The 27600-nt window shown below is 42.7% G+C and overlaps 1 protein-coding gene across 4 annotated transcripts in view; it reads right to left on the bottom strand.

Annotated features, from left to right (window-relative positions):
- ccbe1 (collagen and calcium binding EGF domains 1) overlaps nucleotides 1–27600 on the bottom strand; it is a 117046-nt gene that overhangs the window by 6624 nt on the left and 82822 nt on the right. For 2 of the 4 annotated variants that reach the window (XM_021622599.3, XM_090191438.1), the window contains exons 6-10: nucleotides 21985–22094; nucleotides 17831–17939; nucleotides 8760–8899; nucleotides 1870–1905; nucleotides 367–402 (exon numbers count right to left, since the gene is read on the bottom strand). In XM_021622599.3, coding sequence (XP_021478274.3) covers nucleotides 367–402; nucleotides 1870–1905; nucleotides 8760–8899; nucleotides 17831–17939; nucleotides 21985–22094 — 431 coding nt within the window. The remainder of the gene's footprint in view (nucleotides 1–366; nucleotides 403–1869; nucleotides 1906–8759; nucleotides 8900–17830; nucleotides 17940–21984; nucleotides 22095–27600) is intronic. The other 2 variants (XM_021622600.3, XM_090191439.1) reach the window with 1 other exon arrangement.

The following is a 27600-nucleotide window of genomic DNA, read 5'->3' as shown; positions in this document are numbered from 1 at the left end:
AAACAAACATTTGACTAACTGGGGTACATTTTGTTGGTCCCCATGAGGTCAAATGCTATTTCTCAGTGGGTTTAGGGGTAAAGTTAGAATTAGTGTTAGGGTTAGAATTAATGTTAGGCGCTATGGTTAGGTTTAAGGTTCGGGTAAGTGTACGGATTAGGGTTAGGGGTTATGGAAAATAGGATTTTGGATGGGACTGAATGAATAGTGTGTTCCCACAAAATTAGCTGTACAAGACTGTGTGTGTGTGTGTGCGTGCGCGTGTGTGTGTGTGTCATGGTGCAGAACAGTATATCACTGACTGGTATATTGTAGGGTAGTTGAATAAAGACAGAAGAGGGGCATCTAAACAGAGTCTTGACTTACAGGAGGTCCAGAAGGTCCAGCAGCCCCCGTCTCCCCCTAGAGAAACAAAACCAATATTGTGTTAAGATGAGTTACAGCTACAGAGCAATCAGGCAGGAGAAGACAACACTGACTGTCTTCTCCGTATACTGTCATTACCACACGGGAGATGAAAGTTCATTTTGAATGAAGTTCAAAAACCTTGTTAAATCCAGATGTTTACTTTATTGTCGGTAAATTAGAGCAAAGAAACAGATTAATATATTTCAGTCTATCTACTAATACTGTAGCAGTATTGTACCATAGTAATAACCTGGGCAAGACATACTGAACAAAAGCAACAATTTCATTGATTTTACTGAGTTACAGTTCATTTGAGGAAATCAGTCAATCAAAATGAATTAAATTAGTTCCTAATCTATGGATTTCACATGACTGGGAATACAGATATGCACATGTTGGTAAAAAAAAAATGGGCCTCAGGACTTCGCCACGGTAGTTTTGTGCATTCAAATTGCCATTGATAAAAATGCAACCGTGTCCGTAGCTTATACCTGCCTATACCATAACCCCACCGCCACCATGGGGCACTCTGTTCACAACGTTGACATCAGCAAATAGATCACCCACACGACGCCATAGACGTGGTCTGCGGTTGTGAGGCCAGTTAAACGTACTGCCAAATTGTCTAAAACAACGTTGGAGGCGGCTTATGGTAGAGAAATTAACATTACGTTCTCTGGCAACAGCTCTGGTGGACATTCCTGCAGTCAGCATGCCAATTGCACGCTTCCCACAAAACTTGAGACATCTGTGGCATTGTGTTGTGAGACAAAACTGCACATTTTAGAGTGGCCTTTTATTGTCCCCAGCACAAGTTGCACCTGTGTAATGATCATGTTGTTTAGTCAGCTTCCTGATATGCCACACCTGTCAGGTATTGGCTAGCACTTTTTTAATGAAACGTTAATGTAAAATGTAAACGTGTCATGTCACCTTTAGACCAGGTGAGGGCATTATCAGGTGGAAGAGTTGACAAAGCACAGCTGTAGGAAAGTGAGAAAAGTTGCTTCTTTGCAGGAATGCACTGGGAATTCAATTCCCAAAATAGCCTCGGTTAGAGCGTTTGTCTAAGTCCATAGTAATCATAGATATGATGTTAAACATAATCTTCCAACATTTAAAAAATATTTACATTCCATACAAAAACAAAAAACTGTATGTGGCTAAAATGAGACATTGGCCAGATCCAGATGAAAAACAGTCAAGGCTGATCCCAGATCTGTTTGGCTTGACAAGGATTAACCATAGGAGTTCATTGACGAGACAGCACAAACTGATCTGGGACCAGGCTAGAAGAGAGCTAGAGATTAGGGAGGATGTTCCAAGGGTTGTGTTCCAAATGGTACCGATTCCATATGTAGTGCACTCCTTTTAACCAGAGTCCTATGGGCCCTAGTCAAAGTAGTGGACTAGATAGGGAATTGTACGCGATTTGGGACGTAGCTCTAAATCATGCTCTACCTTGATGCCATGTTTTCCTGGAGCCCCCGCAGGTCCCTGTATGAGACAAGAGAAGACATCACAGATCACATCATTTAACCATTCGCCGTGTCCAGTCACATCTTGGGTCCAGCTACATTTCAATGACTTTAGCATTTAAGGGCAAAGAACCTCTGTATCTCCTCTCTATACAGTCACCATAAAGGGCACTGGGCACAGAGAGCTGGGACCTCCGCCACATTCAGATCCAGACTGATTCATATTGTGCCACACTGAAATGTACACCACCCATCACACACACACACACACACACACACACTCACTCTGTGCCCAAAACCCAGTTACGACCAGGGTTCAAATACTATTCGAAATCATTTCAAATACTTTATCAGTACTTGATTGTACTTCACTGGCTTAAGGGACCAATTGAATAGCCCCATATAAAGAATGGATCACCACACTGATGGAATCTCCCAGGACTACAGAGACATTATACTACAGAACTACAGAGACATTATACTACAGGACTACAGATAGACAGAGACATTATTCTACAGGACTACAGAACTACAGAGACATTATACTACAGGACTACAGACAGACAGAGACTTTATACTACAGGACTACAGACAGACAGAGACATTATACTACAGAACTACAGAGACATTATACTACAGAACTACAGAGACATTATACTACAGGACTACAGAGAAATTATACTACAGGACTACAGACAGATAGACAGAGACATTATACTACAGGACTACAGAGACATTATACTACAGATAGACAGAGACATTATACTACAGGACTACAGATAGACAGAGACATTATACTACAGGACTACAGACAGACAGAGACATTATACTACAGGACTACAGACAGACAGAGACATTATACTACAGGACTACGGACAGACAGAGACATTATACTACAGAACTACAGAGACATTATACTACAGAACTACAGAGACATTATACTACAGGACTACAGATAGACAGAGACATTATACTACAGGACTACAGACAGACAGAGACATTATACTACAGAACTACAGAGACATTATACTACAGGACTACAGAGACATTATACTACAGGACTACAGACAGATAGACAGAGACATTATACTACAGGACTACAGAGACATTATACTACAGATAGACAGAGACATTATACTACAGGACTACAGATAGACAGAGACATTATACTACAGGACTACAGACAGACAGAGACATTATACTACAGGACTACAGACAGACAGAGACATTATACTACAGGACTACGGACAGACAGAGACATTATACTACAGAACTACAGAGACATTATACTACAGAACTACAGAGACATTATACTACAGGACTACAGATAGACAGAGACATTATACTACAGGACTACAGACAGACAGAGACATTATACTACAGAACTACAGAGACATTATACTACAGGACTACAGAGACATTATACTACAGGACTACAGACAGATAGACAGAGACATTATACTACAGGACTACAGAGACATTATACTACAGATAGACAGAGACATTATACTACAGGACTACAGATAGACAGAGACATTATACTACAGAACTACAGACAGACAGAGTCATTATACTACAGGACTACAGAGACATTATACTACAGAACTACAGACAGACAGAGACATTATACTACAGAACTACAGACAGACAGAGTCATTATACTACAGGACTACAGAGACATTATACTACAGGACTACAGAGACATTATACTACAGAACTACAGATAGACAGAGACATTATACTACAGAACTACAGACAGAGACATTATACTACAGAACTACAGATAGACAGAGACATTATACTACAGAACGATAGACAGAGACATTATACTACAGAACTACAGATAGACAGAGTCATTATACTACAGGACTACAGAGACATTATACTACAGAACTACAGATAGACAGAGACATTATACTACAGAACTACAGACAGAGACATTATACTACAGAACTACAGATAGACAGAGTCATTATACTACAGGACTACAGAGACATTATACTACAGGACTACAGACAGACAGAGACATTATACTACAGGACTACAGATAGACAGAGTAATTATACTACAGGACTACAGACAGACAGAGACATTATACTACAGGACTACAGATAGACAGAGACATTATACTACAGGACTACAGACAGACAGAGACATTATACTACAGAACTACAGAGACATTATACTACAGGACTACAGAGACATTATACTACAGGACTACAGAGACATTATACTACAGGACTACAGACAGACAGAGACATTATACTACAGGACTACAGATAGACAGAGACATTATACTACAGGACTACAGACAGACAGAGACATTATACTACAGGACTACAGAGACATTATACTACAGGACTACAGATAGACAGATACATTATACTACAGATAGACAGAGACATTATACTACAGAACTACAGATAGACAGAGACATTATACTACAGGACGATAGACAGAGACATTATACTACAGAACTACAGATAGACAGAGACATTATACTACAGGACTACAGATAGACAGAGACATTATACTACACATAGACAGAGACATTATACTACAGAACTACAGATAGACAGAGACATTATACTACAGGACTACAGACAGACAGATACATTATACTACAGATAGACAGAGACATTATACTACAGATAGACAGAGACATTATACTACAGGACTACAGATAGACAGAGACATTATACTACAGGACTACAGACAGACAGAGACATTATACTACAGATAGACAGAGACATTATACTACAGATAGACAGAGACATTATACTACAGGACTACAGATAGACAGAGACATTATACTACAGGACTACAGACAGACAGAGACATTATACTACAGATAGACAGAGACATTATACTACAGGACTACAGATAGACAGAGACATTATACTACAGAACTACAGATAGACAGAGACATTATACTACAGAACTACAGATAGACAGAGACATTATACTACAGAACTACAGATAGACAGAGACATTATACTACAGGACTACAGACAGACAGAGACATTATACTACAGATAGACAGAGACATTATACTACAGGACTACAGATAGACAGAGACATTATACTACAGGACTACAGACAGACAGAGACATTATACTACAGATAGACAGAGACATTATACTACAGGACTACAGATAGACAGAGACATTATACTACAGGACTACAGACAGACAGAGACATTATACTACAGATAGACAGAGACATTATACTACAGGACTACAGACAGTCACATAATAAAACAACAGTGTACGGGCATCTTTTCTTCATGAGTTTATTAGTTGTACCCAGCAGATGCACCACATTGGGTTGGCTAGACGGTACACTGTCCTTCTCTCAGCACATATCAAAGCTACAGGCTAAAGTTAAATCTAGACTTGGTTTCCTCTATCGTAATCGTTCCTCTTTCACCCCACCTGCCATACTAACCCTGATTCAGATGACCATCCTACCCGTGCTAGATTACAGAGACATAATTTATAGATCGGCAGGTAAGGGTGCTCTCAAACAACTAGATGTTCTTTACCATTCGGCCAACAGATTTACCACCAATGCCCCTTGTAGGACACATCACTGCACTCTATACTCCTCTGTAAACTGGTCATTTCTGTATACCCGTCGCAAAACGGTCCCTGGTTTGAATCCGGGCTGTATCACATCCAGCTGTGACTGGGAGTCCCATAGGGTGGTGCACAATTGGCCCAGTGTCGTCTGGGTTTGGCCGGGGTAGGCTGTCATTGTACATAAGAATTTGTTCTTAACTGACTTGCCTAGTTAAATAAATGCTTATTTATAAAACCCTCTCAGGTCTCACTCCCCCCTATCTGAGGTATCTACTGCAGCCCTCATCCTCTACATTCAACACCCGTTCTGCCAGTCACATTCTGTTAAAGGTACCTAAAGCACACACATCCCTGGGTCACTTGTCTTTTCAGTTCGCTGCAGCTAGCGACTGAAACGAGCTGCAAACAATACTCAAACTGGACAGTTTTATCTCAATCTCTTCCTTCAAAGACTCAATCATGGACACTCTTAAGGACAGTTGTGGCTGCTTTGTGTGATGTGTTGTTGTCTCTACCTTCTTGTCTAGTATCAAAATTGGGTAATTTTTGAAATGTATTGCAGATATACATTAGAGGGCACAAATATCAATAACTCCATATGATTTTGATATCGATATGAGCAAGGCATATCGGGAAATCAGTTTATTCTACCTTTTGACCTACATTGTTCTGTAAAACAGCATACATGACTGTTCCTGTGTAACAGTATAAGTTTAAACCGTCCCCTCGCCCATACCCGGGCGCGAACTAGGGACCTTCTGCACACATCAACAGTCACCCTCGAAGCATCGTTACCCATCGCGCCACAAAAGCCGCGGCCCTTGCAGAGCAAGGGGAACTACTACTTCAAGGTCTCAGAGCAAGTGACGTCACTGATTGAAACGCTATTTAGCGCCCACGCTAACTAAGCTAGCCGTTTCACATCCGTTACACTCACCCCCCTTTTGACCTTCCTCCTTTTTCCGCAGCAACCAGTGATCCGGGTCAACAGCATCAATGGACCCTGGGACTAAACACCTCCCTCTACAACTGGATCATGGACTTCCTGACGGGCCACCCCCAGGTGGTGAGGGTAGGTAACAACACATCCGCCATGCTGACCCTAAACACAGGGGCCCCTCAGGGGTGCAATGCTCAGTCCCCTCCTGTACTCCCTGTTCACTCATGGCTGCACAGCCAGGCACGACTCCAACACCGACAATGACGAGACAGCCTATGGGGAGGAGGTCAGAGACCTGGCCATGTGGTGCCAGGACAACAATCTCTCCCTCAACGTGATCACGACAAAGGAGATGATTGTGGACTACAGGAAAAAGAAGGACCGAGAACGCCCCCATTCTCATTGACGGGGCTGCAGGGGAGCAGGTTGAGAGCTTCAAGTTCCTTGGTGTCCACATCACCAACAAATGAACATGGTCCAAGCACACCAAGACAGTCGTGATGAGGGCACGACAAAACCTATTCCCCCATGTGGCATGGGTCTTCAGATCCTCAAAAGGTTCTACAGCTGCACCATCGAGAGCATCTGGTTGCATCACCGCCTGGTATGGCAACTGCTTGTCCACCGACTGCAAGGCACTACAGAGGGTAGTGCGAACGGCCCAGTACATCACCGGGGCTATGCTTTCTACCATCCAGGACCTCTATACCAGGAGGTATTAGAGGAAGGCACTAAACATTTTCAAAGACTCCAGCCACCCCAGTCATAGACTGTTTTCTCTGCTACCGTACGGCAAGCCGTACCGGAGCACCAAGTCCAGGTACAAGAGGCTTCTACAGCTTCTACCCCCAAGCTATAATATCTAATCAAATGGCTACCCAGACTACTATTTGCATTGCCCCCCCCCCCCTTTACACCACTGCCTCTCTCTGTTGTCATCTATCCATAGTCACTTCAATAACTCTACCTACATGTACATACTACCTCAACTAACCGGTGCCCCCGCACATTGACTCTGTACCGGTACCACCTGTATATAGTCTCCACATTGACTCTGTACCGGCACCCTCCTGTATATAGTCTCCACATTGACTCTGTACCGGTACCACCTGTATATAGTCTCCACATTGACTCTGTACTGGTGCCCCCCTGTATATAGTCTCCACATTGACTCTGTACCGGTACCCCCCTGTATATAGCCTCCACATTGACTCTGTACCGGTACCCCCTGTATATAGCCTCCACATTGACTCTGTACCGGTACCCCCCTGTATATAGCCTCCACATTGACTCTGTACCGTAACACCCTGTATATAGCCTCCACATTGACTCTGTACCGGTACCCCCCTGTATATAGCCTCCACATTGACTCTGTACCGTAACACCCTGTATATAGTCTCCACATTGACTCTGTACCGGTACCCCCCTGTATATAGTCTCCACATTGACTCTGTACCGGTACACCCTGTATATAGTCTCCACATTGACTCTGTGTACCGGTACCACCTGTATATAGCCTCCACATTGACTCTGTACCCCTACCCCCTGTATATAGCCTCCACATTGACTCTGTACCGGTACCCCCTGTATATAGTCTCCACATTGACTCTGTACCGGTACCAACTGTATATAGTCTCCACATTGACTCTGTACTGGTACCCCCCTGTATATAGTCTCCACATTGACTCTGTACCAGTACCCCCTGTATATAGTATTCCTTCAAACCGATATGGTATCGATATCTGTTCAAACATGTTTAACTGATATGCACTATATTGGGGATAGGATGCCATTTGGGACACATCCAAGGACAGACAGGCCTGTGACTCGTGTCCTAGTTTCCCCTACAGGACCCACCACAGCTGGGGAATTCACAACACTCTGTCTGTCTGTCTGTCTGTCTGTCTGTCTGTCTGTCTGTCCGTCTGTCCGTCTGTCTGTCTGTGTGTCTGTCTGTGCTGGGAGAGGGGGCACAGTCAGCTGATGGGGTCAGAGTCATGACACGTGTCACAGCAGAGACGAGAGAGAGGGGGAGGTATTGGACATGGGGGGAGGAGGGGGACATGGGGAGGGGAGGAGGGGGACACGGGGGCAGGAGGGGGACATGGGGAGGGGAGGAGGGGGCCACCATCATCTAACACAGCAGAACAGACAGTGCTCTGTTTCTCTAGACCTGCAGTTTCAGCATATTTGAAAGGCAGTTTATAACCAAGGAGAATCTGAGAGGATGACATGATGATGATGTTACAGGAAGAAAGTGGTGTTGTAATGTCGGTCTCCTAGAAGGGACAGTATACAAGGCATACGAGTGGTATTGAAACAGATGGTATTGGCGGTGGTGCTGTTACTGACCATGGGCCCCCGTCGGCCCTGCTTTATGAAGGACAGGTCAGGCGAGGGCCCAACGGGGCCCATCAGTCCCCTGGGTCCAGGAGGGCCGGGGGGCCCCAACAGTCCTGTGTGGCCAGGGGGACCCATTGGCCCTGGATCTCCTGAGATATAGAAACACACAGGTCTGGGATTAGTGGGAGAGCAGAGACATTATACTACAGGACTACAGACAGACAGAGACATTATACTACAGGACTACAGAGACATTATACTACAGGACTACAGATAGACAGAGACATTATACTACAGAACTACAGATAGACAGAGATATTATACTACAGGACTACAGACAGACAGAGACATTATACTACAGGACTACAGATAGACAGAGACATTATACTACAGGACTACAGAGACATTATACTACAGGACTACAGATAGACAGAGACATTATACTACAGAACTACAGATAGACAGAGACATTATACTACAGAACTACAGATAGACAGAGACATTATACTACAGGACTACAGATAGACAGAGACATTATACTACAGGACTACAGAGACATTATACTACAGGACTACAGAGACATTATACTACAGGACTACAGATAGACAGAGACATTATACTACAGGACTACAGATAGACAGAGACATTATACTACAGGACTACAGAGACATTATACTACAGGACTACAGATAGACAGAGACATTATACTACAGGACTACAGAGACATTATACTACAGGACTACAGAGACATTATACTACAGGACTACAGATAGACAGAGACATTATACTACAGAACTACAGATAGACAGAGACATTATACTACAGGACTACAGACAGACAGAGATATTATACCACGCAGTCGTGTTCACCCACGACTGCGTGGCCACGCACGCCTCCAACTCAATCATCAAGTTTGCGGACGACACAACAGTGGTAGGCTTGATTACCAACAACGACGAGACAGCCTACAGGGAGGAGGTGAGGGCCCTCGGAGTGTGGTGTCAGGAAAATAACCTCATACACCAACGTCAACAAAACATAGGAGATGATCGTGGACTTCAGGAAACAGCAGAGGGAGCACTCCCCTATCCACATCGATGGGACAGTAGTGGAGAGGGTAGTAAGTTTTAAGTTCCTCGGCATACACATCACAGACAAACTGAATTGGTCCACCCACACAGACAGCATCGTGAAGAAGGCGCAGCAGCGCCTCTTCAACCTCAGGAGGCTGAAGAAATTTGGCTTGTCACCAAAAGCACTCACAAACTTCTACAGATGCACAATCAAGAGCATCCTGTCGGGCTGTATCACCGCCTGGTACGGCAACTGCTCCGCCCACAACCGTAAGGCTCTCCAGAGGGTTGTGGGCGGGGGCAAACTACCTGCCCTCCAGGACACCTACACCACCCGATGTCACAGGAAGGCCATAAAGATCATCAAGGACAACAACCACCCGAGCCACTGCCTGTTCACCCCGCTATCATCCAGAAGGCGAGGTCTGTACAGGTGCATCAAAGCTGGGACCGAGAGACTGAAAAACAGCTTCTATCTCAAGGCCATCAGACTGTTAAACAGCCACCACTAACATTGAGTGGCTGCTGCCAACACACTGACTCAACTCCAGCCACTTTAATAATGGGAATTGATGGGAATTTATCTAAAATATATCACTAGCCACTTTAAACAATGCTACTTAATATAATGTTTACATACCCTACATTATTCATCTCATATGTATACGTATATACTGTACTCTATATCATCTACTGCATCTTTATGTAATACATGTATCACTAGCCACTTTAAACTATGCCACTTTGTTTACATACTCTACATTACTCATCTCATATGTATATACTGTACTCGATACCATCTACTGCATCTTGCCTATGCCGCTCTGTACCATCACTCATTCATATATCTTTATGTACATATTCTTTATCCCTTTACACTTGTGTGTATAAGGTAGTAGTTTTGGAATTGTTAGTTCGATTACTTGTTGGTTATTACTGCATTGTCGGAACTAGAAGCACAAGCATTTCGCTACACTCACATTAACATCTGCTAACCATGTGTATGTGACAAATAAAATGTGATTTGATTTGATTTGATTTACTACAGAACTACAGATAGACAGAGACATTATACTACAGGACGATAGACAGAGACATTATACTACAGAACGATAGACAGAGACATTATACTACAGGACGATAGACAGAGACATTATACTACAGATAGACAGAGACATTATACTACAGATAGACAGAGACATTATACTACAGAACGATAGACAGAGACATTATACTACAGGACTACAGATAGACAGAGACATTATACTACAGAACGATAGACAGAGACATTATACTACAGAACGATAGATAGAGACATTATACTACAGAACGATAGTCAGAGACATTATACTACAGGACGATAGACAGAGACATTATACTACAGGACGATAGACAGAGACATTATACTACAGAACGATAGTCAGAGACATTATACTACAGGACGATAGACAGAGACATTATACTACAGGACGATAGACAGAGACATTATACTACAGAACGATAGACAGAGACATTATACTACAGGACGATAGACAGAGACATTATACTACAGGACGATAGACAGAGACATTATACTACAGAACGATAGACAGAGACATTATACTACAGGACGATAGACAGAGACAATATACTACAGGACGATAGACAAACATTATACTACAGAACGATAGACAGAGACATTATACTACAGGACGATAGACAGAGACATTATACTACAGGACGATAGACAGAGACATTATACTACAGGACGATAGACAGAGACATTATACTACAGGACGATAGACAGAGACATTATACTACAGGACGATAGACAGAGACATTATACTACAGGACTACAGATAGACAGAGACATTATACTACAGGACGATAGACAGAGACATTATACTACAGGACTACAGATAGACAGAGACATTATACTACAGAACGATAGACAGAGACATTATACTACAGAACGATAGACAGAGACATTATACTACAGAACGATAGACAGAGACATTATACTACAGAACGATAGTCAGAGACATTATACTACAGGACGATAGACAGAGACATTATACTACAGGACGATAGACAGAGACATTATACTACAGAACGATAGACAGAGACATTATACTACAGGACGATAGACAGAGACATTATACTACAGGACGATAGACAGAGACATTATACTACAGAACGATAGACAGAGACATTATACTACAGGACGATAGACAGAGACAATATACTACAGGACGATAGACAAACATTATACTACAGAACGATAGACAGAGACATTATACTACAGGACGATAGACAGAGACATTATACTACAGGACGATAGACAGAGACATTATACTACAGGACGATAGACAGAGACATTATACTACAGGACGATAGACAGAGACATTATACTACAGGACGATAGACAGAGACATTATACTACAGGACTACAGATAGACAGAGACATTATACTACAGGACGATAGACAGAGACATTATACTACAGGACTACAGATAGACAGAGACATTATACTACAGGACGATAGACAGAGACATTATACTACAGGACGATAGACAGAAACATTATACTACAGGACGATAGACAGAAACATTATACTACAGGACGATAGACAGAGACATTATACTACAGGACGATAGACAGAGACATTATACTACAGGACGATAGACAGAGACATTATACTACAGGACGATAGACAGAGACATTATACTACAGAACGATAGACAGAGACATTATACTACAGGACGATAGACAGAGACATTATACTACAGATAGACAGAGACATTATACTACAGATAGACAGAGACATTATACTACAGAACGATAGACAGAGACATTATACTACAGAACGATAGACAGAGACAATATACTACAGGACGATAGACAGAGACAATATACTACAGGACGATAGACAGAAACATTATACTACAGAACGATAGACAGAGACATTATACTACAGGACGATTGACAGAGACATTATACTACAGGACGATAGACAGAGACATTATACTACAGGACGATAGACAGAGACATTATACTACAGGACGATAGACAGAGACATTATACTACAGGACGATAGACAGAGAAATTATACTACAGGACGATAGACAGAGACAGTATACTACAGGACGATAGACAGAGACATTATACTACAGGACGATAGACAGAAACATTATACTACAGGACGATAGACAGAGACATTATACTACAGGACTACAGATAGACAGAGACATTATACTACAGGACGATAGACAGAGACATTATACTACAGGACGATAGACAGAGACATTATACTACAGGACTACAGATAGACAGAGACATTATACTACAGGACGATAGACAGAGACATTATACTACAGGACTACAGATAGACAGAGACATTATACTACAGGACGATAGACAGAAACATTATACTACAGGACGATAGACAGAAACATTATACTACAGGACGATAGACAGAGACATTATACTACAGGACGATAGACAGAGACATTATACTACAGGACGATAGACAGAGACATTATACTACAGAACGATAGACAGAGACATTATACTACAGGACGATAGACAGAGACATTATACTACAGGACTACAGATAGACAGAGACATTATACTACAGAACGATAGACAGAGACATTATACTACAGAACTACAGATAGACAGAGACATTATACTACAGAACGATAGACAGAGACATTATACTACAGAACGATAGACAGAGACATTATACTACAGAACGATAGACAGAGACAATATACTACAGGACGATAGACAGAGACAATATACTACAGGACGATAGACAGAAACATTATACTACAGAACGATAGACAGAGACATTATACTACAGGACGATTGACAGAGACATTATACTACAGGACGATAGACAGAGACATTATACTACAGGACGATAGACAGAGACATTATACTACAGGACGATAGACAGAGACATTATACTACAGGACGATAGACAGAGACATTATACTACAGGACGATAGACAGAGACAGTATACTACAGAACGATAGACAGAGACATTATACTACAGGACGATAGACAGAGACATTATACTACAGATAGACAGAGACATTATACTACAGATAGACAGAGACATTATACTACAGAACGATAGACAGAGACATTATACTACAGAACGATAGACAGAGACATTATACTACAGGACGATAGACAGAGACATTATACTACAGGACGATAGACAGAGACATTATACTACAGGACGATAGACAGAGACATTATACTACAGAACGATAGACAGAGACATTATACTACAGGACGATAGACAGAGACAATATACTACAGGACGATAGACAAACATTATACTACAGAACGATAGACAGAGACATTATACTACAGGACGATAGACAGAGACATTATACTACAGGACGATAGACAGAGACATTATACTACAGGACGATAGACAGAGACATTATACTACAGGACGATAGACAGAGACATTATACTACAGGACGATAGACAGAGACATTATACTACAGGACTACAGATAGACAGAGACATTATACTACAGGACGATAGACAGAGACATTATACTACAGAACGATAGACAGAAACATTATACTACAGGACGATAGACAGAGACATTATACTACAGGACTACAGATAGACAGAGACATTATACTACAGGACGATAGACAGAGACATTATACTACAGGACGATAGACAGAGACATTATACTACAGGACTACAGATAGACAGAGACATTATACTACAGGACGATAGACAGAGACATTATACTACAGGACTACAGATAGACAGAGACATTATACTACAGGACGATAGACAGAAACATTATACTACAGGACGATAGACAGAAACATTATACTACAGGACGATAGACAGAGACATTATACTACAGGACGATAGACAGAGACATTATACTACAGGACGATAGACAGAGACATTATACTACAGAACGATAGACAGAGACATTATACTACAGAACGATAGACAGAGACATTATACTACAGGACGATAGACAGAGACATTATACTACAGGACGATAGACAGAGACATTATACTACAGGACGATAGACAGAGACATTATACTACAGGACGATAGACAGAGACATTATACTACAGGACTACAGATAGACAGAGACATTATACTACAGGACGATAGACAGAGACATTATACTACAGGACTACAGATAGACAGAGACATTATACTACAGGACGATAGACAGAGACATTATACTACAGGACGATAGACAGAAACATTATACTACAGGACGATAGACAGAAACATTATACTACAGGACGATAGACAGAGACATTATACTACAGGACGATAGACAGAGACATTATACTACAGGACGATAGACAGAGACATTATACTACAGAACGATAGACAGAGACATTATACTACAGGACGATAGACAGAGACATTATACTACAGATAGACAGAGACATTATACTACAGATAGACAGAGACATTATACTACAGAACGATAGACAGAGACATTATACTACAGGACTACAGATAGACAGAGACATTATACTACAGAACGATAGACAGAGACATTATACTACAGAACGATAGACAGAGACAATATACTACAGGACGATAGACAGAGACAATATACTACAGGACGATAGACAGAAACATTATACTACAGAACGATAGACAGAGACATTATACTACAGGACGATTGACAGAGACATTATACTACAGGACGATAGACAGAGACATTATACTACAGGACGATAGACAGAGACATTATACTACAGGACGATAGACAGAGACATTATACTACAGGACGATAGACAGAGAAATTATACTACAGGACGATAGACAGAGACAGTATACTACAGGACGATAGACAGAGACATTATACTACAGGACGATAGACAGAAACATTATACTACAGGACGATAGACAGAGACATTATACTACAGGACTACAGATAGACAGAGACATTATACTACAGGACGATAGACAGAGACATTATACTACAGGACGATAGACAGAGACATTATACTACAGGACTACAGATAGACAGAGACATTATACTACAGGACGATAGACAGAGACATTATACTACAGGACTACAGATAGACAGAGACATTATACTACAGGACGATAGACAGAAACATTATACTACAGGACGATAGACAGAAACATTATACTACAGGACGATAGACAGAGACATTATACTACAGGACGATAGACAGAGACATTATACTACAGAACGATAGACAGAGACATTATACTACAGGACGATAGACAGAGACATTATACTACAGATAGACAGAGACATTATACTACAGAACGATAGACAGAGACATTATATTACAGAACGATAGACAGAGACATTATACTACAGAACGATAGACAGAGACATTATACTACAGGACTACAGATAGACAGAGACATTATACTACAGGACGATAGACAGAGACATTATACTACAGGACGATAGACAGAGACATTATACTACAGGACTACAGATAGACAGAGACATTATACTACAGGACGATAGACAGAGACATTATACTACAGGACTACAGATAGACAGAGACATTATACTACAGGACGATAGACAGAAACATTATACTACAGGACGATAGACAGAAACATTATACTACAGGACGATAGACAGAGACATTATACTACAGGACGATAGACAGAAACATTATACTACAGGACGATAGACAGAGACATTATACTACAGGACTACAGATAGACAGAGACATTATACTACAGGACGATAGACAGAGACATTATACTACAGAACGATAGACAGAAACATTATACTACAGGACGATAGACAGAGACATTATACTACAGGACTACAGATAGACAGAGACATTATACTACAGGACGATAGACAGAGACATTATACTACAGGACGATAGACAGAGACATTATACTACAGGACTACAGATAGACAGAGACATTATACTACAGGACGATAGACAGAGACATTATACTACAGGACTACAGATAGACAGAGACATTATACTACAGGACGATAGACAGAAACATTATACTACAGGACGATAGACAGAAACATTATACTACAGGACGATAGACAGAGACATTATACTACAGGACGATAGACAGAGACATTATACTACAGGACGATAGACAGAGACATTATACTACAGAACGATAGACAGAGACATTATACTACAGAACGATAGACAGAGACATTATACTACAGGACGATAGACAGAGACATTATACTACAGGACGATAGACAGAGACATTATACTACAGGACGATAGACAGAGACATTATACTACAGGACGATAGACAGAGACATTATACTACAGGACGATAGACAGAGACATTATACTACAGGACGATAGACAGAGACATTATACTACAGAACGATAGACAGAGACATTATACTACAGGACGATAGACAGAGACATTATACTACAGATAGACAGAGACATTATACTACAGATAGACAGAGACATTATACTACAGAACGATAGACAGAGACATTATACTACAGGACTACAGATAGACAGAGACATTATACTACAGAACGATAGACAGAGACATTATACTACAGAACTACAGATAGACAGAGACATTATACTACAGAACGATAGACAGAGACATTATACTACAGAACGATAGACAGAGACATTATACTACAGAACGATAGACAGAGACAATATACTACAGGACGATAGACAGAGACAATATACTACAGGACGATAGACAGAAACATTATACTACAGAACGATAGACAGAGACAGTATACTACAGGACGATAGACAGAGACATTATACTACAGGACGATAGACAGAAACATTATACTACAGGACGATAGACAGAGACATTATACTACAGGACTACAGATAGACAGAGACATTATACTACAGGACGATAGACAGAGACATTATACTACAGGACGATAGACAGAGACATTATACTACAGGACGATAGACAGAGACATTATACTACAGGACGATAGATAGAACACAGACAGACAGAAACATTATACTACAGCTAGTTTTACCTGGAGGCCCGGGCAGACCAGGAGGCCCGGGCAGGAAGGAGTGTGACATCAGCATCTTCTCACTGGTCATCTGCTTGGTGACATCAGCGTTGCTGGGCAACATGGCGATCTATAGAACAAGAAGAACGGATATAGTTAAGATTGTTCATGTTTTTAGTACAATAGTTGAACTAACTTAGTTGAACTAAGATCATTCATCAGTTATATTCTTCAACAATCAATTGCAATATATCATTAATTTAGAAGTAAAAAATCCTATCCTAAATTGCCCATTTAATGTAGCGGTTCTAGCTCAAAGGATTTTCTCAAGATCAGTCTTAATGAGAGAGAGGTCTGAGATAATGGAGGAAGGATCAGGCATGTCGACGATACAGCCATTTGGCTGTCAGTCATCATAGAGCAGAAGCCTACGGGGAGATTACAGCCACTTGGCTGTCAGTCATCATAGAGCAGAAGCCTACGGGGAGATTACAGCCACTTGGCTGTCAGTCATCATAGAGCAGAAGCCTACGGGGAGATTACAGCCACTTGGCTGTCAGTCATCATAGAGCAGAAGCCTACGGGGAGATTACAGCCACTTGGCTGTCAGTCATCATAGAGCAGAAGCCTACGGGGAGATTACAGCCACTTGGCTGTCAGTCATCATAGAGCAGAAGCCTACGGGGAGATTACAGCCACTTGGCTGTCAGTCATCATAGAGCAGAAGCCTACGGGGAGATTACAGCCACTTGGCTGTCAGTCATCATAGAGCAGAAGCCTACGGGGAGATTACAGCCACTTGGCTGTCAGTCATCATAGAGCAGAAGCCTACGGGGAGATTACAGCCACTTGGCTGTCAGTCATCATAGAGCAGAAGCCTACGGGGAGATTACAGCCACTTGGCTGTCAGTCATCATAGAGCAGAAGCCTACGGGGAGATTACAGCCATTTGGCTGTCAGTCATCATAGAGCAGAAGCCTACGGGGAGATTACAGCCATTTGGCTGTCAGTCATCATAGAGCAGAAGCCTACGGGGAGATTACAGCCATTTGGCTGTCAGTCATCATAGAGCAGAAGCCTACGGGGAGATTACAGCCACTTGGCTGTCAGTCATCATAGAGCAGAAGCCTACGGGGAGATTACAGCCACTTGGCTGTCAGTCATCATAGAGCAGAAGCCTACGGGGAGATTACAGCCATTTGGCTGTCAGTCATCATTGAGCAGAAGCCTACGGGGAGATTACAGCCACTTGGCTGTCAGTCATCATAGAGCAGAAGCCTACGGGGAGATTACAGCCACTTGGCTGTCAGTCATCATAGAGCAGAAGCCTACGGGGAGATTACAGCCACTTGGCTGTCAGTCATCATAGAGCAGAAGCCTACGGGGAGATTACAGCCACTTGGCTGTCAGTCATCATAGAGCAGAAGCCTACGGGGAGATTACAGCGTAAGAGTGTATTCCATGTTCAAGGACCTGTAATAATAGTTACTACATGGATGTATTAAACTTACAGGACAAGAAAATGACATTCTCTACGTGAATTATTTGTTGTGTCAGAGTACGACTTGAAACCAGCTATGTCAATTTGTAATAACCAGACGCAGGCCCAGGAAATCACTATGCTTTACTTAGGTAGACCAGGAGACCGCACTGTACTCTGGGATATATACATGTACATGTGAGTACTCTATATCAAAGCGTAGTACAGGCTGGGGCCATACATTAGGCTGGGGCCATACATTAGGCTGGGGCCATACATTAGGATGGGGCCTGGGCCATACATTAGGCTGGGGCTGGGGATATACATTAGGCTGGGGCCATACATTAGGCTGGGGCTGGGGCTATACAATTAGGCTGGGGCCATACATTAGGCTGGGGCCATACATTAGGCTGTGGCCGTACATTAGGCTGGGGCCATACATTAGGCTGGGGCTATACATTAGGCTGGGGCTGGGGCCATACATTAGGCTGTGGCCATACATTAGGCTGTGGCCATACATTAGGCTGGGGCCATACATTAGGCTGTAGCCATACATTAGGCTGGGGCTGGGGCCATACATTAGGCTGGGGCCATACATTAGGTTGGGGCCATACATTAGGCTGGGGCCATACATTAGGCTGGGGCCATACATTAGGCTGGGGCCATACATTAGGCTGGGGCCATACATTTGGCTGCGGCCTGGGCCATACATTAGGCTGGGGCTGGGGCCATACATTAGGCTGGGGCCATACATTAGGCTGGGGCCATACATTAGGCTGGGGCTATACATTAGGCTGGGGCTATACATTAGGCTGGGGCCATACATTAGGCTGTGGCCATATAAAAGGCTGAGGCCATACATTAGGCTGGGGCTGGAGTCATACATTAGTCTCTAGGGCCATACATTAGGCTGTAGCCATACATTAGGCTGGGGCTGGGGCCATACATTAGGCTGTAGCCATACATTAGGCTGGGGCTGGGGCCATACATTAGGCTGGGGCCATACATTAGGCTGTAGCCATACATTAGGCTGGGGCTATACATTAGGCTGGGGCTATACATTAGGCTGGGGCCATACATTAGGCTGTGGCCATATAAAAGGCTGGGGCTATACATTAGGCTGGGGCTGGGGCCATACATTAGTCTCTGGGGCTGGGGCCTTACATTAGGCTGGGGCTGGGGCCATACATTAGACCGTGGCCAAACATTAGACTGAGGCCTTACATTACCTGCCAACTGGTGTGCAAGTCATATGACATGGTGTGTCCCTGGACAGGGGCGATGAATCAGAGAACATCCAATTGAATCATTATTCCTGCCGATGAGGTCTCCGGACCATGACATGAGATGAAGGAGTAAGTGTTGGTTTGTAGAGACGAGCAGCTATGTAAGTAATAATCCAAAGCAGCCTGCGTTTATGCCTTGAGGGGGGCAGTGGGTGACCAGTAATGGCCATAATCTTCCTTTCCTGTCAGTCAGTCAGTCAACCCCCCTCCTCCCCCCCCTGCACAATATCTGACCTCTGTTCTCAAAAGACAATTTTGTTTTCTTAGACAGCGTCCCAAATTGTACCCTATTCCCTATATAGAGCACGACTACTTTTGACCAGAGCCCTACTTTTGACCAGAGCCCTACTTTTGACCAGAGCCCTATGGGTCCTATGTAGGGATTGGGGTATAGGGTGCCATTTGCAGCACACTAGCCACATAGGCCTATTTCATGTTTTTCCCTCCAATGAAAAAAAGAGCTAGTAGCGTGCCTACTGAACCCCATAGGACCACACGGCTGGGAACCATATATCACATGTTACAGGGCAGAGTGGTGAACTGCCCTGTTGACAGACTGGTCTACAGATTGAGCCTGACTGAGAAGGCTAGAGGGCTGGAAATACTCACTAAGCAGTGTGTGTGTGTGTGTGTGTGTGTGTGTGTGTGTGTGTGTGTGTGTGTGTGTGTGTGTGTGTGTGTGTGTGTGTGTGTGTGTGTGTGTATGTGTGTGTGTGTGTGTGGTACCACTCCAGTGAGTTTTACACCGTATAACCGGCACTTTACAACGACAGACATCATTTACAGAACCAACTCGCTAGCGGCAGTAATCCAAAATGATTTCAATAATGTTTATTACGTACAATAAACGTCGTTCTGCGTCCCAGAGGAGATGTTTCCCAGTGTTATTCTACCTGAATATATTGACAGATATTGACCAGTGATACGCAGAGTTCTTTGGTGAATGAAACATACAATAGTATATACAATGAATGACTAAATAAACCAACGGAATAATCCTGGTCCATTTTAATACCTAACTGAATCCAACCAACTGTGTTTTATGTGGAATGGCTGGGTGGTAAGCAGCAACACAAATGAAATACAAGACGTTATAATAACAATAATAATCGTTAACAGCACCACCTTTTAATAAACCTGAATCCAACCAGGTGCATTTAACGTCTTGTTTTTGAATTGCATTGACATTTAAATGGTAGTCATTTAGCAGACGCTCTTATCCAGAGTGACTTACAGTTAGTGCATTCATCTGAAAATAGCTAGGTGGGACAACCACACTTCACAGTCGGTACATTTTCCCTCAATAAGTTAGATATCAGCAAAGTAAGTGCTAGTAGGAAAATAAAAGTGTGGGTATTATTATTATTTTTTTTGGGGGGGGGGGGGGATTAGTGGAAACCAGAACAAACCTTTTGTTTGAGCTGAAAGACAGTAATCTTGATCTGGTGGAAGTCTTCACACGTAGCAGAGCATGCCCCAGCCTTCATCACGTTGTCTGACGTCTCAAACGGCCCAGCTGCTGAGGGAGCGCATAAACCACAGCAAAATGTTACTCAACATTTATTATTATTATTTTTAAATATAGACCCACCAAACGTCATCAGAGTGCCTTCAGAAAGTATTCATACCCCTTGACTTGTTCCACATTTTGTTGTGTTACAGCCTCAATTTAAAATGGATTACATTTAGATGTTATTTTTGTCACCGGCCTATACACAATACCCTATAATGTAAAAGTGAGATTTTGTATTTGTAATTGTTTACAAATGAATAAAACATGTACAGCTGAAATGTCTTTAGTCAATAAGCATTCAACCCCTTTGTTAAGGCAAGCCCAAATAAGTTCAGGAGTAAAAATGTGCTTAACAAGTCACATAATAAATTGCATGGACTCACTGTCTGTGCAATAATAGTGTTTGACATGATTTCTGAATGACTACCTCATCTCCGTTTCACACACATTCAAATGATCTGTAAGGTCCCTCAGTCGAGCAGTGAATTTCAAACACAGATTCAACCACAAAGAACAGGGAGGTTTTCCAATGCCTCGTAAAGAAGGACACCGATTGGTAGATGAGAACAAATAAGAAAAGCAGACATTGAATATCCCTTTGAGAATGGTGAAGTTATTAAATACACTTTGGTGTATCAATACACCCAGTCACTACAAAGATACAGGCGTCCTTCCTAATTCAGTTGCCAGACAGGAAGGAAACAGCTAAGGGATAATCACCAAGAGGTCAAAGGTGACATTAAAACAGCTACAGAGTTTAATGGCTGTGATAGGTGAAAACTGAGGATGGATCAATAACATTGTAGTTACTCCACAATACTAACCTAATTGACAGAGTGAAGAGGCAACTCCGGGATGCTGGCCTTTTAGGCAGAGTTGCAAAGAAAAATACATATCTCAGACTGGCCAATAAAAATAAAATATTAAGATGGGCAAAAGAACACAGACACTGGACAGAGGAAGTCTACCTAGAAGGCCAGCATCCCGGAGACGCCTCTTCACTATTGACATTGAGACTGGTGTTTTGTGGATACTATTTAATGAAGCTGCCAGTTGAGGACTTGTGAGGTGTCTGTTTCTCAAACTAGACACTCTAATGTACTTGTCCTCTTGCTCAGTTGTGCACCGGGGCCTCCCACTCCTCTTTCTATTCTGGTTAGAGCCAGTTTGTGCTGTTCCGTGAAGGGAGCAGTATACAGCATTGTATGAGATCTCCAGTTTCTTGGCAATTTCTCACATGGAATAGCCTTCATTTATCAGAACAAGAAGAGACTGATGAGTTTCAGAAGAAAGTTATTTGTTTCTGGCCATTTTGAGCCTGTAATCGAACCCACTAATGCTGATGCTCCAGATACTCAGCTAGTCTAAAGAAGGCCAGTTCTATTGCTTATTTAATCAGGACAAAAGTTTTCAGCTGTGCTAACATAATTGCAAAAGGGTTTTCTAATGATCAATTAACCTTTTAAAATGATAAACTTGGATTAGCTAACACAACGTGCCATTGGAACACAGGAGTGATGGTTGCTGATAATGGGCCTCTGTAGATATTCCATAAAAAATAAGCCGTTTCCAGCTACAATAGTCATTTACAACATTAACAATGTCTACACTGGTATTTCTGATCAATTTGATGTTATTTTAAAGGCCCAAAAATAAGCTTTCTTTCAAAACAAGGACATTTCTAAGTGACCCCAAACTTTTGAACGGTAATGTATTTAAATGAGATGTTTCTGTATAGAGAATTTTCAACATTTCTAAAAACCTGTTATCACTTTGTCATTATGGGGTATTGTGTGTAGGTCTGAATTTGAATTCAGGCTGCAACACAACAAAATGTAGAATAGGTCAAGGAGCATGAATACTTTCTGAAGGCCCTGTAACTAGTCATTGCTCTTTTACTATTTGAAAGATGTGACAATAAAAACACATCTGTGTCACCAGTCTGTAAAAAAAAGATATCAGAAACAGAGATATCTGTGGCAAAATCTGAGGGGAAATCTTTCGTCCGTCTAGGAATGCTGCAAGTATGTTAAACAAAGAAAAATAGTCCCAAATGGCACCCTATTCCCTTTATAGTGCACTACTTTAGACCAGAACCCTATGGCACCCTATTCCCTTTATAGTGCACTACTTTAGACCAGAACCCTATGGCACCCTATTCCCTTTATAGTGCACTACTTTAGACCAGAGCCCTATGGCACCCTATTCCCTTTATAGTGCACTACTTTAGACCAGAGCCCTATGGCACCCTATTCCCTATATAGTGCACTACTTTAGACCAGAGCCCTATGGCACCCTATTCCCTATATAGTGCACTACTTTAGACCAGAACCCTATGGTACCCTATTCCCTTTATAGTGCACTACTTTAGACCAGAGCCCTATGGTACCCTATTCCCTATATAGTGCACTACTTTAGACCAGAGCCCTATGGTACCCTATTCCCTATATAGTGCACTACTTTAGACCAGAGCCCTATGGCACCCTATTCCCTATATAGTGCACTACTTTAGACCAGAGCCCTATGGCACCCTATTCCCTTTATAGTGCACTACTTTAGACCAGAACCCTATGGCACCCTATTCCCTATATAGTGCACTACTTTAGACCAGAGCCCTATGGTACCCTATTCCCTATATAGTGCACTACTTTAGACCAGAACCCTATGGCACCCTATTCCCTATATAGTGCACTACTTTAGACCAGAGCCCTATGGTACCCTATTCCCTATATAATGCACTACTTTAGACCAGAGCCCTATGGTACCCTATTCCCTATATAGTGCACTACTTTAGACCAGAGCCCTATGGCACCCTATTCCCTATATAGTGCACTACTTTAGACCAGAGCCCTATGGTACCCTATTCCCTTTATAGTGCACTACTTTAGACCAGAGCCCTATGGTACCCTATTCCCTATATAGTGCACTACTTTAGACCAGAGCCCTATGGTACCCTATTCCCTATATAGTGCACTACTTTAGACCGGAGCCCTATGGTACCCTATTCCCTTTATAGTGCACTACTTTTGACTAAAGTCTGTGGGTCGTGCACTGTATAGAGACATTTAGAACGTGCATTGACGATGTCGTTCCCATAGCAACGATTAAAATATTCCCAAACCAGAAACCGTGGATTGATGGCAGCATTCGCGTGAAACTGAAAGCGCAAACCACTGCTTTTAATCAGGGCAAGGTGACCGGAAACGTGACCGAATACAAACAGTGTAGCTATTCCCTCCGCAAGGCAATCAAACAAGCTAAGCGTCAGTATAGAGACAAAGTAGAATCGCAATTCAATGGCTCAGACACAAGAGGTATGTGGCAGGGTCTACAGTCAATCACGGATTACAAAAAGAAAACCAGCCCAGTCACGGACCAGAATGCCTTGCTCCCAGGCAGACTAAATAACTTTTTTGCCCGCTTTGAGGACAATACAGTGCCACTGACACGGCTCGCAACCAAAACATGCGGCCTCTCCTTCACTGCAGCCGAGGTGAGTAAAACATTCAAATGTGTTAACCCTCGCAAGGCTGCAGGCCCAGACGGCATCCCCAGCCGCGTCCTCAGAGCATGCGCAGACCAGCTGGCTGGTGTGTTTACGGACATATTCAATCGATCCCTATCCCAGTCTGCTGTTCCCACATGCTTCAAGAGGGCCACCATTGTTCCTGTTCCCAAGAAAGCTAAGGTAACTGAGCAAAACGACTACCGCCCCGTAGCACTCACCTCCGTCATCATGAAGTGCTTTGAGAGACTAGTCAAGGACCATATCACCTCCACCCTACCTGACACCCTAGACCCACTCCAATTTGCTTACCGCCCAAATAGGTCCACAGACGATGCAATCTCAACCACACTGCACACTGCCCTAACCCATCTGGACAAGAGGAATACCCATGTGAGAATGCTGTTCATCGACTACAGCTCAGCATTTAACACCATAGTACCCTCCAAACTCGTCATCAAGCTCGAGACCCTGGGTCTCGACCCCGCCCTGTGCAACTGGGTACTGGACTTCCTGACGGGCCACCCCCAGGTGGTGAGGGTAGGTAACAACATCTCCACCCCGCTGATCCTCAACACTGGGGCCCCACAAGGGTGCGTTCTGAGCCCTCTCCTGTACTCCCTGTTCACCCACGACTGCGTGGCCACGCACGCCTCCAACTCAATCATCAAGTTTGCGGACGACACAACAGTGGTAGGCTTGATTACCAACAACGACGAGACGGCCTACAGGGAGGAGGTGAGGGCCCTCGGAGTGTGGTGTCAGGAAAATAACCTCACACTCAACGTCAACAAAACTAAGGAGATGATTGTGGACTTCAGGAAAAAGCAGAGGGAACACCCCCCTATCCACATCGATGGAACAGTAGTGGAGAGGGTAGTAAGTTTAAAGTTCCTCGGCGTACACATCACAGACAAACTGAATTGGTCCACCCACACAGACAGCATCGTGAAGAAGGCGCAGCAGCGCCTCTTCAACCTCAGGAGGCTGAAGAAATTTGGCTTGTCACCAAAAGCACTCACAAACTTTTACAGATGCACAATCGAGAGCATCCTGTCGGGCTGTATCACCGCCTGGTACGACAACTGCTCCGCCCACAACCGTAAGGCTCTCCAGAGGGTAGTGAGGTCTGCACAACGCATCACCGGGGGCAAACTACCTGCCCTCCAGGACACCTACACCACCCGATGTCACAGGAAGGCCATAAAGATCATCAAGGACAACAACCACCCGAGCCACTGCCTGCTCACCCCGCTATCATCCAGAAGGCGAGGTCAGTACAGGTGCATCAAAGCTGGGACCGAGAGACTGAAAAACAGCTTCTATCTCAAGGCCATCAGACTGTTAAACAGCCACCACTAACATTGAGTGGCTGCAGCCAACACACTGACTCAACTCCAGCCACTTTAATAATGGGAATTGATGTAAAATATATCACTAGCCACTTTAAACAATGCTACTTAATATAATGTTTACATACCCTACATTATTCATCTCATATGTATACGTATATACTGTACTCTATATCATCTACTGCATCTTTATGTAATACATGAATCACTAGCCACTTTGAACTATGCCACTTTGTTTACATACTCATCTCATATGTATATACTGTACTCGATACCATCTACTGCATCTTGCCTATGCCGCTCTGTACCATCACTCATTCATATATCTTTATGTACACATTTTTTATCCCTTTACACTTGTGTGTATAAGGTAGTAGTTTTGGAATTGTTCTACCTGGAACCAAAAAGGGTACTTCAAAGGGTTCTCCTATGGGGACAGCCGAAGAACCCTTTCAGGTTCTAGATAGCACATTTTTTCTAAAAGTTTACCCTAAGAGAAAACGGCTGAAGCGAGAGGGATGAGTGACTGGCATATATATATATATATATATATATATATATATATATATATATATATGCCGTTAAACATTGTACCTGTACCCTAGTGTAATGGGTGGCTGGAAATCCTAGAGGGAGGAGGAAGCTGCTCTAGTAA

Source organism: Oncorhynchus mykiss, chromosome 12 (genome assembly GCF_057628025.1).
Source record: "Oncorhynchus mykiss isolate SJ-2025 chromosome 12, ASM5762802v1, whole genome shotgun sequence".
NCBI lineage: Eukaryota > Metazoa > Chordata > Actinopteri > Salmoniformes > Salmonidae > Oncorhynchus > Oncorhynchus mykiss.
This window is presented reverse-complemented; position numbering and strand designations above follow the sequence as displayed.